This window comes from Erigeron canadensis, chromosome 9, assembly GCF_010389155.1.
Source record: "Erigeron canadensis isolate Cc75 chromosome 9, C_canadensis_v1, whole genome shotgun sequence".
NCBI lineage: Eukaryota > Viridiplantae > Streptophyta > Magnoliopsida > Asterales > Asteraceae > Erigeron > Erigeron canadensis.
In genome coordinates, this window is record NC_057769.1 from 33,571,641 (window position 1) to 33,592,410 (window position 20,770).

The 20,770-nt window shown below is 34.1% G+C and overlaps 3 protein-coding genes across 3 annotated transcripts; all 3 read left to right on the forward strand.

The window, feature by feature from the left end:
• Positions 1–3,381: 3,381 nt before the first annotated feature.
• Positions 3,382–4,199, forward strand: LOC122583633. Its single transcript, XM_043756017.1, has 2 exons — positions 3,382–3,607; positions 3,760–4,199. Exons 1-2 carry the CDS (start codon positions 3,382–3,384, stop codon positions 4,197–4,199), a joined length of 666 nt encoding a protein of 221 aa, XP_043611952.1.
• Positions 4,200–4,241: 42 nt separating this feature from the next.
• On the forward strand, positions 4,242–13,420 carry LOC122583634 (serine/threonine-protein kinase TIO-like). Its single transcript, XM_043756018.1, has 20 exons — positions 4,242–4,357; positions 4,659–4,878; positions 5,179–5,271; positions 5,903–5,966; positions 6,058–6,142; positions 6,726–6,819; positions 6,902–6,970; positions 7,075–7,125; positions 7,188–7,308; positions 7,521–7,641; positions 8,384–8,552; positions 8,797–8,898; positions 8,987–9,457; positions 9,571–9,608; positions 9,701–10,565; positions 10,756–10,989; positions 11,570–11,713; positions 11,841–11,921; positions 12,014–12,205; positions 13,184–13,420. The coding sequence occupies exons 1-20, from the start codon at positions 4,242–4,244 to the stop codon at positions 13,418–13,420; spliced, it is 3,567 nt and encodes a 1,188-aa protein (XP_043611953.1).
• Positions 13,421–17,472: 4,052 nt separating this feature from the next.
• LOC122580817 (lipid phosphate phosphatase gamma-like) lies at positions 17,473–18,161 on the forward strand. Its single transcript, XM_043752977.1, has one exon. It carries the CDS (start codon positions 17,493–17,495, stop codon positions 18,159–18,161), a length of 669 nt encoding a protein of 222 aa, XP_043608912.1. The 5' UTR covers positions 17,473–17,492.
• Positions 18,162–20,770: the final 2,609 nt, after the last annotated feature.

Genomic DNA, 20,770 nt, shown 5'->3' on the forward strand with positions numbered 1-20,770 from the left:
CACTATCATGATTTTAAGATCGTAATATTAATAATATATATACTATCATGTTTCAATTAATACGTTTACGATACATGTAGCTTTCTAATTTTTCTAAATTTATCGTATATATATTAATAAAGCTGTACATGGTACGGGTGTTAGAAGTAGTAAGTAAAATAATACTCCGTAACTTAGACTCTTAGAGTGCATAATGTAGAAGAGCGAGAATGTGTTAAAAATTGTTAAATTTAATGTTGGTGCAACAACCAAGTCGTCGTCAACGTTCCCGCGTAAAGGAACCTCTTTAGATTAAATTAAGACCTTGCATTAATGGTCTTTGTAAAAAAAAATTAATAGTGATATGATTGAGTTTTTATAAATAATATTTTCATAAACAGCTCATCCTGAAGAACAACGTACGTTTCACCTTCCATTAACATATTAAAATAAGCAAACACACACACACACACTGACTATATATATATACAAGTTGTTTATTAGTGATTTAACTTATATATACATATGACATTTTATTCACAATCAGTTTAAGTGTTTAACAGTTATGGCTGATGATTGGTTAGACATAGGACTTGCCAAGTATCATCTCCTTGATCAGCTATTACCGGAAGGAGCTTATGGTCAAGTTTTCTTGGCCAAACGAAAGACTTGTGGACGTGTGAGTATATAAATGTGTATATAATATATATATATAATATATTTTTTTTATTTTATATAATATTGGTTGTTGATTTGTTGTGTTCTTGTTTAATATATAGCTTGTTGCCTTAAAATTTATAAAGGAGGATAAAATCTCAAGAGTGATTCTTGGACAACTAGTTAAGGTAAGTGTTTAGCAAAGTTATCCACTATTAATTTCTAGTATTTGTTTACTGTTGTTATGTAGGTTGTGTATTTGTGCTGCTGTGTAAAGGCATATATATATATATCATTTACATAAGAACATAGTTATATATATTGTTGTATGTAGTGTTGATTGACTACATTAAGTCAACTTACGTATCTTACCCGTACGTAAGTTAAGTACGTCATATATCTTCAATATATGCAGAAGTGGAAAAAGATTAAACATCATAATATTGTTCGAATCCTGGATTCTTTTCTTAGCCGGAGAGGGTTTTGTATTGTCACTAAATATGCGCCGCAGGTAACTAACCTTGTCATTTTTCAGAAACAACGACTGACCTTTTATGTAGCTAGTATATTATATAAATTTCTTGAAAATCAACAGTTATTTTATATATCTGTGTTTATTTGACCTATTGTTGATGGATCTCATCAGGGTAATTTGTATGATCTTGTAAAGAAAGGAGGCCTTTCTGAAGATAAAATTCGGAACTATGCAAAGCAGTTGGTTGGTACCTTTACTTGATCAGTTTATGTCCATGTTATTAGACCGTGTATATGGTATATTGTGTTAGGTTAGATTATATATGTCATGTTAAATAATATGAGACACTCACGGTGGATGAACTCACCGATTATACACTCACTTTTGATAATATGAAAAAGTATGGAAATGGAATACACTAAAAACTGCATTTCATATTACTAAACGAAATAAGGCCTATTAATAGGCAACAATTAGACCACTAACATTAACCTCCACTGCTCCTAATAATGCTCCAACTTAGACCACTACTTCCTAAATAAACTCTAACTTCCCTACTACTCAGTCAACACATATGACCACTTCTTGATTACCAACTAGAATAGTAAATAATTAAATAACCTAAACAACATTACTAAAGTTACCAAAGTAACTACGTAAGACACAAAACATAAAAATTGACATGCTACCTAGATTATGACATTTAATTTCAACATGTCATAGTTCAAGGTAATAATTTAAGTTACTAATTTGTAATTCTATAAATTAACCTTTTATTAATTGCTGCTGCTTCACAAAAAGTCAAAAGGCAAAAAAAAAAAAACACTCCTGCCAACTAGTTTTATTCGATAGATTGATCTTTTCAATCAATTTTCAGTTTAATTTAGTAGTTAATTACAAAAACCTACTTACTTTTTCCCACTCCACAATCTTCTATAATTATGGTCAGCTCCGACAAAGACAAACAGGCAGCCACCACACATTTCCACGAATTTTTTTCCAAAGTAGGCGTATATGCTAGTGGTTTTGCAAAACAAGTTTTCGTGCCTTAAAATTCGCAAAACAAGTATACCCGGCAATCCAAATGCCGGGTTCAACCTTTTCACTTCAACCCGTCAATTTCATTGCCGGCTTAAGCCTATGTGGCTAACCCATGTCGGTGCTGAATTTGTAACGTTGTGCCATGTATTAAACCCGGCATTTTAGTTACCGGTTTCTGACAAAAAATATGTACCCGGCATTTTAGTTGCCGGCTTCACCTTTAAGCCTACCTGTCCACATCCATTTTAATGATGAATATCTCTCATATATAGTTTGTACGTAAAATTGTTTTTCTCATAGTTTCTTTTAGTCATTTTCTTTCTTTCAAACTTGCTCCTCCTTTTTCTAACTTCCGTAATCAGTACCATATATACAATTTCTTTATCAATGGCAAACATAAATGTAACATGCATCCCAAGAAATCCTGAATTATTATGGTTACAAGCACCACAAAACCAACACATATCGTACAATTTATTCACTCACGGGGTTGAGAACCCCTTAAAATCAAGAAGATGTGATTCGGGTTTGACTAATCATATCAAATCTCTTCCAGATGAACGTATCAATGAAAATGTATTCCAACACATAAGAAATGTCGGTTTTGAAGGTGTATTCAAAGCAGGGATTCACCAAATTGATCATCAACTTATTGCAGCACTGGTGGAGAGATGGCGTCCAGAGACGCATACCTTCCACTTTCCTATCGGAGAAGCTACTGTCACATTACAGGATGTGCAGGTTCTATGGGGTTTACCGATAGATGGACCAGTTGTGTCTGGCACGTGGGCTGTTATGGATTCTGATCAATGGATTGTCATGTGTCAAGATTATTTGGGATTTATACCAGAGGAGGTTGAAGAGTTGAATCAAGGCGAAGCCGACAACTAAAATGCCGGGTACATATTTTTTGTCAGAAACCGGCAACTAAAATGTCGGGTTTAATACATGGCACAATGTTACAAATTCAGCACCGACATGGGTTAGCCACATAGGCTTAAGCCGACAATGAAATTGACGGGTTGAAGTGAAAAGGTTGAACCCGGCATTTGGATTGCCGGGTATACTTGTTTTGCGAATTTTAAGGCACGAAAACTTGTTTTGCAAAACCACTAGCATATACGCCTACTTTGGAAAAAAATTCACATTTCCACCCCGCAACAACCATCACCAACATCCGCAACCACATCCCGATCACCCTTGATGAAGAAAGTAACTATATTTCATGGATGGCTCTTTTTAAGGTACAGTGCACTGCGTGTAAAGTCTTGGATCACCTTACTCTTCTTGCAAAAGAATCCTCTTTAACCGCATCCCCTTCTCCTTCTAATGCGGAATGGCTTCGTCTTGATGCCATTGTACTTCAGTGGATCTACAACACGATCACACCAAATCTTTGGACAACCATTCTTGATCCGAATAACACTGCGGCACAAGTTTGGGCTGCTCTTGCACGTATTTTTCTCGACAACAAACCGACCCGTGCAGTGTATCTTCAACAAAAAATCAGCAACACCAAGTTATCTGACTTCCGGTTTGTTTCGGCATACTGTCAAGAATTGAAACATGTGTCTGATCAACTTTCTAATGTTGATTCCCTGCTACAGATTCGAACTTAGTCCTCCAATTGATTGCGGGCCTCAGCGTCGAGTATGATACCGTGGCTATTGCTCTTCAACAAGCAGCCACCCTTCCCACTTTTGAATCCACCAGATCTCGCCTTGTTCTCGAAGAAGGTCGTAAAGCCTGTCAAGCAGCAAGTGCCAATCTCACGGCCACCACATACCATCCAGCTCCAAACCTTCCGGCCCCTCCAACTCCGGTTCAGAATCTGTTTTATCAGCTACCGATCGATCCCCAACCACAAAACATCCAAGGACGCGGTTATGACTATCGTGGCAGCCAAGCGGGTGGACGACGCGGGGGCCGTGGTCGTGGTAATAATGGGATTCCAACTTTAGTAACTTTGGCTACTTATCTCAATGGCAACAATGTATCATCCTCAATGGTTGATTCCACCATGCCCCTATCCTACTCTTCCCCTTGACTCGACCACCATCACTCCTTTGACATTCTCCAACGGGCTATGATGCAAGATTGTAACTTTGTCTCCACTCCTGTTGACTCTGCGGGCAAAGTTGGTGCTCAAGCCGGTGTTCCCTTTGATGATCTTACATTGTATCGTAGTTTGGCCGGTGCTCTTCAGTATCTCTGACATTTACTCGCACAGATATCTTGTATGCCATTTAGCAAGTGTGCATGCACATGCATGCTCCTCATATTGATCACTTTCTTGCATTAAAACGCATCTTGTGTTATGTCAAAGAGACTCTTGATATAGGTATATGGATGTGGCCGTCTTCCTTGTCTACACTTGTTGATTACACTGAGCTAACTCGGTTGGTTGCCCTGACACTAGGCGTTTTACATCCAGGTATTGTGTTTTTCTGGAAGATAATTTTTATTCTTGGTCCTCTAAATGCCTGTAAGTTGTTTCTCGATCTAGTGCCGAGGTGGAATATCGGGGCATTGGAAATGTTGTTTCTGAGTTATGTTGGATTTTCAATTTATTGCTTGACCTTGGCTGTCCTCTTCGTCGTGCCTCCTTGGTGTATACCGATAATGCTAGTGCCATTTATCTTTTTGAAAATCCGGTCCAGCGTCAACGTACTAAGCATATCGATATTGATATTCTATTCGTTCGAGAGAAAATTCAACGTGGTCAAGTTCGTGTTCTCCATGCTCCACCCCGACATAACTTCTCTGACAATCTTTACCAAAGGGCTACCACGTGTTTTAGACCGTATATATGGTATATTAGACCGTATATATGGTATATTGGTGTTAGTTTAGATTATGTCATAGTTCAAGGTAGTCATATGTAATAATCAAGGTAAGCCGAATGTAATTTGTAATTCTATAAATTAATATCAATGAGAAGGGAAAACCCACATGTCAAGTACGGATAAGATTTTATGTTTTACGTTTATAGTTTACATGTTTTATATTCCACTATATATTTTCAGGTTCAAGCGTTGAACTGCTTACATCACAAAGGAATTTTTCATGGTGACTTGAAGCCACGAAACATTTTGATTTATGATGGGGATGTCATTAAGGTATATTTTGGTTGAAAACTTATATTGAGTTAATGACTTGTGATAACACAAAATGTACAAGTTATTTGATTAATATTTATACATATACTGCCTCTTAGGCTGCTAGTGACTAGTAATGCATATATAATGCTAAGCATTTGTTCACATTACTTGGGAAAAAAAAGTTATGTGTGGATTATTGAATTTTCACTTCTCATGCATAAACATAAACCAAAACAATTTAGAATTTTTAATGTACAAAAGTGAACATTTGGGTAAAAGTATTCCCTACTAGACATAAATAGCAGTATAGCACAATGTCAATTCAAGCCCAGGCGGGCCATAGCCAAAACGTTTGAGTGAGTCAGGCATGCCACCCACATTATGGAGACGCATCTGATTGTGGGCTGGTTTGGGTTGCTAGTTATCAACCTTTGGCTACAGGTATTTCTCAAAAGGTTGTTTTGTTGGGCAACCCTGACCCAAAGTCCATTTTGGACCTGTATTACAATCCATATTAACTGGGTAGCTTTTTCCCAAGTATTTTGACATTCACCTTTTTCATATGAAACAGAACCCGCTGAAGCTTACATATGTATAAAAAAATTTTTATTAACAATCTATAATCAAATCCCTGTTTCAAATGAAACAGATTTGTGACTTTGGGCTTGCACAGGTTATGTGGAAAACAAACAAGGAGCTGCAGGAAAGAACAAGTACAGTTAGCTTTGTTACATACTATCTGTGGGTTTCACTTAACTGTTTTTTGAGCTCAATGCTTTAATTGTTTATGCTCATTTGTCTCAGATACTTTTAAGTACATGGCTCCAGAAACATTGCTATCCAAGAATTTCCTCAGTCCTGCTGATCTATGGTCACTTGGAATTGTTTTGTGAGTTATCTCTTCATGGACTGCTTCATACATTTATTTAATTTTTTTGTTTCGAAACGGATGGAGACTTGGCCTTTATTTACAGGAATATTTCCAAGCCACAAATTCTCGTTTAACTTCTCTAAGTTTGATGACATTCCTGAAGAGTTAAAAATTGTCCTTTGCATGTTAACATTCTCTTTGTCGATATATAGGAAATGAAAGGCACATTTACTATGTTTTATGCTCCGATGTTAAGTGTTCATAGATATCTGTACTGTGCAAATTACAATACACATGATTGTGTAAGTTTCAGGAGTTTCTAGAGGAGAAGTTTCTTGTAAAACTTATAATTTTACACTCATGCCTTAGCATTAGCTTATGTTAGTTAAACATTGTGGATACAAACACATACAGTAGTACCGAGAACGAATTTAACTTCCATTTTATGGTGGTGCTAAAATGATTTGCAAATGATTAACGACTTTTGGTCTTTTGTACCTCAATCAGATTACATCTGATTTGTGATGACGTGTAATTTAGTTTTCCTTAATTACCATCCATGAAGGCGTGAATCATGACTGTTGATATATATTCTACTCAGGTATGAATTATTAGGCGGTCACTTTCCAGGTTACGTTCATGGCGGAGCTACTGGTGTGACTCGCTGGCATGAAACTGACTGGCGTGGGAATTATGTATGTGTACTTCAATCAAAATTCAGTTGTGAGAACATAATTTAATGATATAGTTATAAATTCATTTCTATGATGCATTCAGCCTCTGCTTCGATGGTCAACTAAAATCAGTCCAGACCTCGAAAGCCTTGTTATGCGTCTGCTTGACAAGGTATATGATACAATTTCGGTAATACTTTTACTTTTAATGCATTAAAGCATACTGCTTACTTACTGCAGTATTATCTGGTTACTGTTTGACAAACATGAGAGCAGAATCCTGACAATAGAAGTCGTGAATGGCCCGCGAGCTTTGTTGAGCCCATGGTAATTATCTTTCTTTGTTTGAATTTAGTCCTGCTATTGTCCACAAAAAACTCTGACTATAGGGTTTGCTGGTCAACTTAAAGGAATTTTGTGCCAACACTGCTGGTGCAAGAGTATGTGATGCTGCTGGAGAAGAGAAAACATGTACACAGAGGACTGACCTGACCTCTGCAAGACTGGAAGGTACTTCTATGAAAAATCATTGAGGGGAGACATACCCATTTAGTAATTAGGCACTGGAAGTTCTACCTTCTGAAGTTTAATACAAACCAATTATTAAGCATAGTACAATTTCATTATGTTATGCATATTCATACAAAGTACTTAAGTATTATTTTGGATAATTTCTATTTCGAGTAAAGATTGATCATGCCTTGGTTGAGTTATTCTTTCAGAAATCCATCAGCTGAACTGGTATGGAACTTTATCTAGCATGGCTGGAGGTCCCGAGTTGATCAGCCAAGATGAAAAAGCACTTTCAACTGTCTTGCAGCCTCTTAAGGATAAGTTCTGCAGGTAAAACATTTTACTTGAAAAATTTACTGATATAATATTCTCTTGTGTATGCTAAAAATATGTTTATTTTACCGATTTCATGAATATATAATGGTTATGCTCACATTTATGCGGAATAATTTATCTTCTGGTAGAATATTCTTTTGAAGTTTGATAAAATTTTATGTTGAATGACACACATTGATAGTGTTTGAGATTCTATACAATGAAGAATTCTTGTGGAAGTTGTTTCTTTATGTATATGTAATATATATACAAATAAGTCAGGGGGTGTTTGTGTCAGATATCCGTAAGTTTGTCAGTATAGCCGTTGGAGGCGGTTATTGAGTCATAGTTTGGTCAAAGTTGTTAATCCTTGTATAAATACTCGATATTAGTGGAAATATGGACATAATTCACATTTGATAAAATATCTTCTCTCCCAAATTCTCTGTATCACCTACACATACATGACACATAGTATACTTGCAGATCATTCTTTTTGATACTTGCACTGTATATTTGCTTATCTAAACCCCGTCTAACTTGTCATCTGTTGACCTATTATCAAAGAGATGTTTTTTGTGTTAGAAAGATAGGCATTTCTTTTTCAATTTTATGACAAGAGGGTACATCCTTTTTCTGCTTAAGGTTGAGTGTTCTTTTCCAACATTACCACAATCCACATGCACCTTGGTTTCTTGGATTCGTATTCTCAGACGCATGATTGTTATCTTATGGCTTATGAGGTTTGTGACCACAGGGTTGAAGAAGTTGTCACTGTCAACCAGTCCCTGGAGATTATTTCAAAGATAGTTGATGCTGGTGTAGTTAATTTAGAAAGGCTGCCACGGATTTTTGAGGCACTTATAGGCTTCAACAACCATCTTATTTCTTTAGAAAAGTCAGATTATAATGACTTACTGGTAAAGGTATTACTATCCAGTGAGTTTTTATTTAGCTTGTTAATCGAAATGCACACCCCCAGATTTATCAATCAAATTAGTCATAATAAAATTACTCTATTATATGAGAAGAGCATGTTTTGTTAAAGAAACTGCCTTTTCGAAAGATTAACTTGGGGTTGACTTTGTGTGTATTTCATTTTGTGTCTTTATAATGTTCATTCACCGGTACGTCTTTAAGTTATATATAGCGATGGTTTTTGTTGTGCAGTGCTTCGTAGTTGTAAAGAAGTTACTCGTTGAGTACGGAGGTCAATTTGGTGATTCAGATACAAGTACTTGGATTATACCCGTAGTCGAACTTTTACAAAAGGTAATGCACCCAATGACCCAACTGAGGATATATAAAAAGTTGCTACCTTTTACTTTTATTACTCAAAACTCTGGTATATGTAACGTAGGTTGCTAATTGTAGACCAGAAGCCTCATCTGGAAAAGTTATGTATGAAGCCATTGGTTGCATTACAGTTATACAAAAGATACTGTATCATGTTAAAGAAACCCGTGTACATGTAATCAATAATTTGCTCTCGTGCTTAAAAACTTGTGGCATCAGCCTCAAATCTGGCATGTTAGATTTTTCACCTGCTGCTTTCAAAGCATTTGACACTATTTGGTGGTGGCTAAGTACATCTGAGAGTCAGTATAGAAAAGAAAAGGCATTCACAGATCCACTTAGCTCTATGTATTGCCATACCATGGATAGTCACAACGTTGAAGGAGATGAACGTGACAAATCATTGAATGATGCATATTTTAAAAATATTATTCATGCAGTGACAAAAGCATTCCTTCGTTTCAAAGCTATACAGTTTGCTTTTAACAAGTGTATTTTCCATCCCTCAGAGCGTGCACCGTCTTCTGCTATACAGGTGATTTTTTTTTTATGCTATTAGAGCAACTGGAGTGTCTCAAATGTATCCTGAACATATTATAAAATTTTCTTGAGTGACTAATGATTTTTTTTTTTTAATTGTTAATTCAGTATGATACATTCAGAATCTTTTTCTTTGAATATGTGAGGTCCGTAACATAACTGTTTTCCTGTCACAGATCATTTTAAGGTGCTGCCTGTATCATAATTCAGTAAGTGCTGTTTTATGTGGTTTCTTTAGTTTGTTACCGGTAACCACAGTCATTAGTGGAGGTGGAGATCATACCATCGTTTCAGCGATTTTTTCCAAGTTATCTTGGTATGCAAGACATCCACAAAGTACAGTTCCGGAGCAGATTTGCTATTTGTGCCTTGTACTTGTTACAGTCGCACAATCCTTAAAATCAGTTGGACGGACTTCTGCAGAATTGATGCTTACTTCATCACCAGAAAATCAGCAGTCTCGCCTCTCTGACCTTGCCCAGCTTTATTCTAGACTTCAGAATACTAAGCCGTATGTGATGCTAGGACTAGCATCCATCTTTTCTCTTGAAAGTAGTCCTGTTTCATCAATTTCCGAAATAGCTTTACCCTTAATTCCTCAGGATGCCACCCTTTGTAATTATCTCAGGACTATTCTAACAGAAGATGTCAATGCAAGCAAGCTTCCAAACTGGCACGGCCTCGGGGATGGTGCTGTTGGGTTGTTAGAGGCTAGACTAAAATGGGGTGGGCATTCAGCGATTCAGCAGTTTTGTGCAAGTAGTTACTATCTAACTCTTCTTGAATTGTTAGAAGGAAGTAACTATTCATCACAGAACGAATTTGGACTATCACCTGTTGGGGTCGTATGGACAGTTTTAGCACTATATCACTGCCTTAGGGATAATAATCTAATTATACAGTTGTTTTTCCTTGACGTGAAACGTGTCAAACTTATTTCTGGTTTGATATGTGAGGTTCATATTAATCGTATACGGCGTTGGGGTGGACCTGGTGGGGGCGGAAATGGAGTCAGAGATACAGTTAATGCTGTTATTAACTTCCTTGAATATCAGTTTGAGAGCCTTACAGAATCACCAGTATATATTCCATTAATTCTAAAGGTAATACCTACCCCCCCCCCCCCTCCCTTTTTTTCCCAGTTCGATGTTGTGCCCTTGTTACTTAATCACCGTCATACGCGAGGGTTAGACGATGGCTTCACTTATATATAACGAAGATGGTTCTGTGTAGCTAGAGGTGTACAAATAAGTTGTCCATCTTTTCTAATGTTGTGTATATAAGAATCTACAGGTAGGAATTCCCGGGCAAGTCGTGAAGTGTTTGGAACACGTAGAATTAAAAGATGTTGCAAGACCAGTTGGCTTTATAGCCAGAATGACATGTGATAGATCAATTATTGATCAACTCCTTGAAAAAGGTCTGTTCGATCCAATTTTAATGAAAAGGTTACTTGGTACTTCATCACCAAGACAAGTCACCCTGGACATTCTGAAAATAATTTCAGATTTAGCTTATATGAGCAAGGTCAGTTCAATTGGTCCTTGTGATAGCTTCTTATCCTTAATAATTAATATATTCCTTCCATTCTTTGTTCGTTTTATATTGGGTTAAGCAATTGGAAATGTTTTTATCCCAAATTTATTGTATATATCCAGTTTAAAGTGTTGTTGTTTTTTTTTTTTTTTTTTTTTTTTTTTTTTGTGTATTCGACTTTCAAACATTGTTATTGTATGTACACGGTGATACTTTGGCTGACGTGGTAACTTATATGGATGCCACGCGTCAACTTATCTGGGAACCACGTCAGCAAAAGTACAACCAAAGACATACAATAGCAATATTTGAAGTTGTCTGCAGATGTACATACATTAATAGCCTTTAGACTAAATTTGAATGCCTTTTCCAACTTTTATCTTGTTTATATATGGCATCTCAGACTGAGGGGATCACTGGTCAAATATATTTTTCAAGTTGACTAATAGTCTTAACTATGATGTCAATTGGATTGGAGTTCCATTGGGGCATTAGGCCATTGCAATGCCTACCTAGTTGACTAATTACATAAAATAGATTTGTGAAATTATACTATTTCTAAATAATGCAGGATTTTTATGAGCGCATAAAAGAAGCCGATATCTTTCCTTTCCTCTCTGACTTTCTTACACATGAAGATCCCAATGTGCGTGCAAAGGCTTGCCGTGCTATAAGCAATATGTGCCTGCATAATCTTTACTTTTATAGTTTAATGGTAAGTATCAGTTAAAAACTATCACCAACAATATTTAAACATCAAGGAGGTGTGTTTTCCTCAGCCGACCACTTTACAATTGATGATGCTCAATCTTCTGATTACTTAATCCAATCTTCTGCAATAGGAAAAGCATAATATAGTTTCTCTTTTGGTGGCTTGCTACTCTGATGAGGACACAGACACTAGTTTATATGCTGGCATTGCAGTAAGATGCCTTTGTGTTTACAAATGAATTTGATGAAATATCTTATTTATTGTCTTCAAAACTAATTAACGGGCCGGTAACTTTGTATATAGATTACTAATGTAGCACTTCATAATGAGCTGCAATATAAAGAGCTGGGGAGATGTATACCTCAACTTGCAAAATTGTTGTTCTCGGAAAAAGTTGGATACAGAACAAAGAGAAGTGCATGTCATTTGATGCGTGCTCTTGTTAAACATTCCGGTAAACTTTGTGAAGATATCATTAAAGAATGGGCAATGGAGGTTGGTATCTTACCTCAATCGTATAATATCACATAACTAACTAATCAACCCGCATATTATGCAGGTAGTTGAATAAAATTTGATGTTAAGTTTACAATTCGTTTAAAAATCATAATATATAAATCACGTTAATATTTAATTTACAAATTGTTTACTATTTCCATATTGACTCTTTTGGGAACATTTAACATTTTACTTTAGTTACCATAACATCGAGAGACAAAAGAAAAAGTAGTTAGTTAAATATAAGAAGGATACTATGAAAAGTTTAATTAATTTATTATATTGGTATTATTGAATTTTAGTTTTTTTTTTTTTTTCATTTTTAAAAGATTAAGTAAAATATAAACCTTCCATGATTATCTACTAAAACTATTTAAATTTATAATATCTTTAAATAGGTTTTCTTTTCTTTTTTGTACACCTTCCATGATTATCTATTAAAATTATTTAAAATTATAATAATATCTTTAAATAAGTTTTTATTTTTATTCCATTTTAATTTTTTTTATGGATGATGTCATAAAAATATCAAGATATTATATTAACATGCCATGAAGTTCTCTTTTTAAAACAAAATGACATCATCACAATTTTATTTTATTAATATAAGAGATAGCATAAATTAAGTTAATTTGTAAGTAGTACTAGAAGGTATCATACTATATTAGGACAGCATTACTATCATTAACCATAGCTAATACTGTATAATTGAAGGTTATATGCATACTGTAGTCTGTATATTAAACATTTATCTTTTGTTTGGCAAGAGTGAAAATATATTCCCAAAATTTAAACATGGATCTATAGCACATATACCTATGTCGAATATGTCGTAGCCTGCCTTCTTTTGGATTATGTTGACGCCTTTTACATTGAATGACATCGATATATACTACTTTTGACATTTAACCATCAACTACTGTATATCATGCACAGTCCAAGTAGCTGTTAAATCTTGAATGGTTTTACATGCAGGCTTTGATTATTCTGGTAGGGAAGTGTCTACTCTACCCAAACAACCAACCCGAAGAGAAGTCACTACTCGATACATCTCTGTTAACATTAGAGAAACTGTGTAATTACTCATCTTGTAGAGACTACTTCCATAAATCAGCTCATTTTTCGAAAATTGAACAAGCCTTCAGGAAAGCGACAGGTTCATGGGTTGCCGCCTCTGTCTCTCACATTTTTAATAAAACCTCAAAACTTTAGAATGTTAATTCACCTTGATCATGAATCGCATTTGTTGTGGAATTAGTTTCTGTTTGTTCAACCTTTATCAAGATATAGTTGTGAACTTGAATTTTTATTATCTGAGGTTTGATCTGATTAAATTCTTAGGTTTGGTTCTAAATTTTGTTTACTAAGATAGTAAATTATTTTATTTTAAATAAGTTACATACTACTGTAATTCATCAGGTTAAAACTCTTATCTACGATAACTGTTATCGTATCTTACGAAATTCTCCTAACGATCGATCCTTCTAATACATGAAATGAACATCATGACGATTTTAGATTTGTGAAAAAAAGTTGTTGGAATATAACACTAAATATCTTTAAACACGAGTACGCAACGGAAGTAAATAAAACCATGTAATCAAATAGTTAACCTTGAAATAGGATTAAGGATTACCTTTTAATGTATTTGAAGTAAATCCCTCTACGATCGCACACCAGACACCTCTTATATCGTATGATAGTACCTTGATCATGAACCGAACAACCCTTGTTTAAACCCTTTCTAGCCTAGAACCGAAAAACCAAAACCTTTTGGAGAGGGGGTTTCGGCCGAATAGAAAGAGAGAGAGAAGGAGGAGATTTTCTTTGTGTGAATTGAATGAAAAACTCTTGAATTAAGCCCTTTATATATAGGGTTTATTAGCTTGGAAAACAAGTTAATCAAGGCTTAAAAAGCCCCTGATAGAACGCCCCCCCAAGGAAAATTAGGGTCCAACACTAATTTCCTATTTTCACATTTAATCCTCCTTCTAATTTATTTTAAATTAATGATTTCGTGATCAAACTAATTAATATAATTAATGATTTCGTGATCAAACTAATTAATATATTACTTTAATATATTAATTAATAATATAGAGTTACCGTGTCATTTCGTGTGACCCCGTAAGCTTAAATCATTTCCGAACATACGTTCATTTTGTGTGATCATATACTAACAAAAGTGTCATGCCCAATCTCTAGTTAGACATGGGACATACTGTACAAAAGTAAAAAGTCAAACTTTTCAGACCCGCCACTCCATTACTCAAACCTATGTTTGTTTATATGAGTTCAATCGAAAAACCTTAATAATTATTGAACAATTGTGTCAGGCGTCAGAATCGAAGGTCGCTGCCTCTATTTTACACAGTTTCAATAAAACAATCAAAATGAAAGGTCGCCTTGCTAAGGGTGCATGAAGCATCGATCTACAATAAACCTCAAGACTCTAGAATTTGATTTTTTTTGCTCATGGAAACAATCTATTTATCCTTGGGTAGCGGTAAATTTGAATTTGAACTGGCGGTTTTAGGATATATCTATAACTAAGTTTTCACATTTGTTGGAGGTTTGTAAATGATTCTTTAGCTCTAAATTAACCATACTTTTTGTTATTTTTTTTATGAACAACAGAAATTGGATAACCTAGCTAGCAAGATGTTAGAGAAAGATGGGTCACCAATTCAATCTAGCATGTGAGACCCAAACAAAAGTACTCCGTAATACAATAGCATCAAATAATACCTCCGGTTTAATGGGTCTCCCAAAAATATCTCATAGAAAGGAGGGTAAAGAAAAAAACTAAGGGCTAGAAGCCTAGAAGCCCGAAGACAGAAGAGTGGTAAGGATTCTATTAAATGTTACGAGTTTATGAATAATATACCAGAACGGTACCCGCCCGATGCAGTAGTGGCGTGTGTTTGTAGAGACGGCCTTAAGCTATTTACATAGTTTATGAATAAGCTCCTAACTTCCGTACCAGTGTGTTACATTATATTATAAAACAAATTTCATGTTATTGAATTTTAAGTTTTAACATTGAATTTTAAGTTTTAACAATTCATCAAAAGTACATTACATCAATAACTTATATTCTTATCGCCGTCATCACAATCACATTACATCAATTATGTATACTAAAAACCATGCATCTTTTTGCGTGTGTCACACATTTTCAACACTTCTAGTCCTTGTCGTTAAATGTGTTGCAGCAATGGTCCTCATTAGCTAATGGATGTTAAGTTTTTACTGCAATTATAGTCCCTATCGTTACATTTGTTACAACAATGGTCCCTATCAGCTAACTTTAACCTTTTAACTTTAGGTTTCTTAATCTTTGCCACATAACTTTAACCTTTCAACTTTTGTCACATAACTTTAATTTCTTTTACTTTTAGCACGAAATTTTTGTTTTATTTAATTTTTAAGCATATGTTTTTCTAACTTTTGCCAGGAAAGTTTCATTTTTTTTTACTTTTTATGATGGAAATTTTTAACTTTTAACTTTTTTTTATCACACAAATTTATGAAGTTTTGTCCTTTTACTTTTTGCCACGTCACTTTTATTTCTTTTACTTTCTACACAAAAGTTTTGTTTTATTTACTTTTTATACTTTTATTTTTTCAACTTCAGCTACCAACTTTTCATTTTCTTTACTTTTTTATCACATAACTTTTCACTTTTTAACTTTTGCCACGAGAATTTCATTTTATATAATTTTGCACATGTTTACATGTTACGTAATGTCTCCCGGGGACAAAATAGCGTTACTTGAAATCCGTGCGTCCATGTTTTTCAGCTACATCAGTCCCTGTTGTTTAACAGTTTGCAATAATAGTCCTATTTTTTAACGATCGTTACCTTCTGTATGAGTTTTTAACGAATTTTTCAGCATTATTAGTTCATGTCGTTTAATATATTGCAACAGTAGTCCTCTTTTTTAACGGCCATTAATTTCTGTTTGAGTTTCTAACAGGTAACAATAACGGATGAAAATGAGGTCCTTTTTCTAAGTAAGAGTTAAGTCTTTTTTTCTCAAATGGGTGTTAACGATCGTTAGATGGTATTTTAGTGTAAGATGGGAGTTACAAAAAGCTAATGCAAATCATGTCTATTTTACTTAAATGAGTTTGTTTATTTGTTTTATGTTTTTACTTTTCCTTTATACTTTTAACTAAAGTTGTCGTTCTTTAAGTTATTTTTTGTTTTTTACAATATATTGTACAAAGTTAATATAGTATCCGTGTTTATGTGTCTTTCTATTTTGTACAATTTCTACATTAATTTATATGATATATTCCATTTCTTTTCATATTTCACATATAATAGTATAGTTTTAGTATGTTTTCATTTTTTTCCCCCATTTTGCCACATTTTTTTTCAATTAAACATATATATTTTACATTTGTACACTATCATACATTTTCGGACATGCGTTTAAACAAAAAAACAAACGAGTCTATCTTCCGTGTGTATAAAGTTTTCGAAAACAACGTTATGCCTCCCGGGGCGAAGCCCCGGTAACGTAACTAGTTATATCAAAACTACATTCCATCAAAATCAAGAAAAGCCCACAAAATTTCCTGAAGGACCATTTTTGGAATATAAATAGGAACTCCCTTAGTCTGGTTCAGATAGTAATATAAGCCCACAATTTGATTTAATGAGCGGTCCAATATATCACGTCCACTCAATTTTTTTTTTCGAACATTCAGTCGGTATGTGACATCAGGGAAATCTCACCGTATAATGGTGAAGCTTTGCACGTACCCTAGACAACGAGATGTTGACCATGGGCCGTTACAAGTATTCAGAGGAAAAAACCCCAAAACTTGTCATCCCTAAGGATCGAACTCAAGACCTTAGGTAAAACCTGAGATGTTTCTAACCAGTTAGACTAGTTATCATTGGCACGCCCACTCAATTACTCGTAACATTTAACAGAATCCTTACCACTCTTCTGTCTTTTGGCTTCTAGTCCTAGTTATTTTTCTTTACCCTCCTCTTTATGAGATATTTTTGATGACAAAGGTGTGAAAAAAATACAATAACATTAACATTTTAGTATGAGACATTTCATTTGATTAAAAATTTGAATTTGAATGGTTCGTAAAATACATATAGATTGGTTAGTTAACTTGTGGATACAAGGTGGTTAGGCAATGAAAGCAATACCAATTTTTAAAATTAATCACTAATAATTAATATAATATTCCCTTTTTCCATCAAATCGCACATTCCAATCTTATTATCAACAAACCCTAATTCCAATCTCAAAAAATGTCAAACCAATTACGAGCAGTAACCCTAACACACGTTCGGTACCAAAAAGGAGATAAACTAGGCCATTTCTTAGCATGGGTTTCACTAATCCCGGTTTTCATAACCTTCGGGGGTTTCATCTCACATTTCATCTTTCGTCGTGAATTGCAAGGAATGTTTTTCGCATTAGGCTTATTAATATCACATATCATCAGCGAAATAATCAAGTTCTACGTAAAACAAGCCAGGCCCGAAACATGCATTTTGTTAGAAATGTGTGATTCACATGGCTGGCCATCTAGCCATTCACAATATATGTTCTTTTTCGCTATATATTTTGCTTTGATGACTTATAAAAGATACGGGATTATATTGAGACGACAAATGTTGGTTGCGTGTGTTACTGTTTGGCCTTTAGCATTTCTTACAATGTATTCTCGGGTTTATTTGGGGTACCATACAATTAGCCAAGTGTTTGCTGGTGCTAGTCTTGGTTTTTTACTTGGTGGTTTGTGGTTTTGGGTTGTCAATTGTTACATTAAGGGGTCAGTTTTTCGGGTGATTGAAGAGAGTTCGATTGGGAGGTTGTTTTATATCAAGGATACTTCACATATACCGAATTTGTTGGAGTTTGAGTATGACAATGCTAGAGCTGCAAGAAGACATCCTTCTTATAAACGGTCCTGACAGGTAGAGAATCATTTAATTGGTTTTTATTGATGGCTGGTGATGAAGACGACGATTGATGAATGACTAGAATTCTAAATCCTGCATCAGAGATAATAAGAGTCGATCTGTTTGGCTTTCAGTATGATTCAGAGTACTACTTTTGAAACCAAATTTTGTTAATTATTACTGTAGTATTAATTAGTTCTTCATGATAAATCTTATTATCACATGATAAATGCAAGAAATTTCATCATGTTTCATGAATCGTGTAGCATTTCTTCTAGCTAGTAAACTTTGACCCAAATTAAGTTACTGATGATTCATCACTGCTCAAGTGCTGATTTATTTACTTTTGATTGGAAACTTTCGAATTAAGGCATGTCTTCCACCATCCAGTAAAACCTTGATGACACGTACAACACTTGAACAATGGGTCATTATTTGCTAAAGTGCTAATTAGTAAATGAAATTCTGTTCATCTATAATTGAAGTTATGTTTATGATCTCCGAATTTATGTACTCGTATTTTGTACAATGTATAAATTTGATATGGGTACAAGCTAGCTAGGGCACGGTTTCAAATACAAATAACTAGTATATATGTTCCCATTTCCCAGATGTGTTATGTCCCATGTGTTGATATAGATCAGGCTTCTGCGGTAATTGTTGTATCCAGATGAAACTTTTGTCCCATTAAAATTATACCAATCTCATATAATAAGTATTGTAAAGAATTGCTAACTATAGTCCTTAAAAACTATGTATGCTCAATACAAACAAAAGTGTTGTAGATGGAGTTTGTTAATTATTTCAAGGGATGGGTATTTTCAATTTTTATGTACATACTATTCTACACATATATATAGTTTTAAAACTATCATTAAGAAAAGGATAATGATAAATAATCTAATTGGTATGTTTAAAAATATGTTTAATAGTATGATGATGACATGTGAAAAAATCAAGGAACAAAATTAGAAAAGAAAATTAGTGAAATTCATATGTCAAAATTTTAAACCCTAAATCCTTTAATTTGTAAAATATAACATTTTACCCCAAAAAAAAAATTGTAAATAACATGATCGCATGTCATGTCAATACCCATCTTTCTTCAATCATGACTTCATGATTCTTTGTTATTGGGTTTTAAAGGTGATCTGAAAACCAAAGCCCATATGGCCATAACACATAGCTACAAAATGGATTGGGCTTCAACTATAGTTTTAAGCTGAAAACTGAAAAGAGAAAATTGCCGAAAAAAAGCAATTAATGGTAAAATGAAAAGTTGAAAACTATTCGAGGATATCGAATGAGTAGATAAGTTTATCGGAGTTTAAGACATTGAACTAAAGTAAATTAGAAATTAATGAATATCTTGCTCAAACTCAAACAATAACTAAATATTTGTGCTTAAAACACACTTTTGAAAATTTATTCGAGCTCAAGTTGTGCTCGAGCCGAGTAATTATTAAATGAGTGAAACTTAATATTTTTAATACCTGACTCAGCTCATTAACACTCCTAACCCCAAAATTATGATTCCAGTAGCCCATTAATATAAAATCTGGTTCGCAATTTCACTACCTATATTATATGGACCAAAATCAAATCAATATCAATTAACCATTTGATGCTTGATATATAGTTGATAACATTAAGCACCAAATACATGATATGAAAATACTCTACATTATTCTATTGCCCGACAAATTTATTGTTAGATAAAATGGACACATGGACAACTATTTGAAATGGAAAGATGGAATTTGATGTTTCAACATTTAGTTGTTAAGGTGTCAACGCACTTCATTTCCAGCTTTCTTTCCCATATTTTGTTCACATTGTAGAAAGTTTTTGGACCATTATATGATCTTATAGTCGACTTCGTCATAATTATATATATGAAAGTTTTATCTTACAACAATTATTTTCATAACCAAGTGCGGTCGGATTAATTTGCATTTGGCTATCATGTTATAGGTCCATTTGAATGAACAGTGTTTTTTTTGGCTAACCTTTTCTCATGTCATTATTATCATTATCATTATATATTGTACAAGTTAATGTTATTATATTAAGTACTATAAAATAAACATAAAGGCTATATATAGTCAATGTATTATATTTCCGACATATGATATACATGTCATTGAGGTGAAAACTCAGTAACAAAGGTAGTCTCCCAATAAAGAAGTTTAGGCTTGATAATCCCATGTTCGAATCTTAAAGGAGGCAAAAGTTTACCCCCTATTAATCGTCGTGTTTTCGGGCGGATTAGTATCCCTCATCGGGTATTTGAAATAAGCAATGCATAATGTAAAAAACTAAAAATCTTATTTTAGGCAAATTCTTAGTAATAGTGTGTTAAACTTATCAAATACAGTAATGATGCAAAAATATAATTCAACTCTATCATCAATTATCAATTGACCAAAACTTAAAACGCATTGCTAAAACGCGCAAATGTAAAAACAAAAATACGTTACCCGATTATCATAATTATAATTATAATACATATATAAATCACTTAAAAAACTAAAAGTACGGAGTAAAAGTTATTTAGTAGTAATTAAGTAGCAGTGTAGTACATATGTAATATCTTTGAGCATTAGCTCAATGGTCGAAAA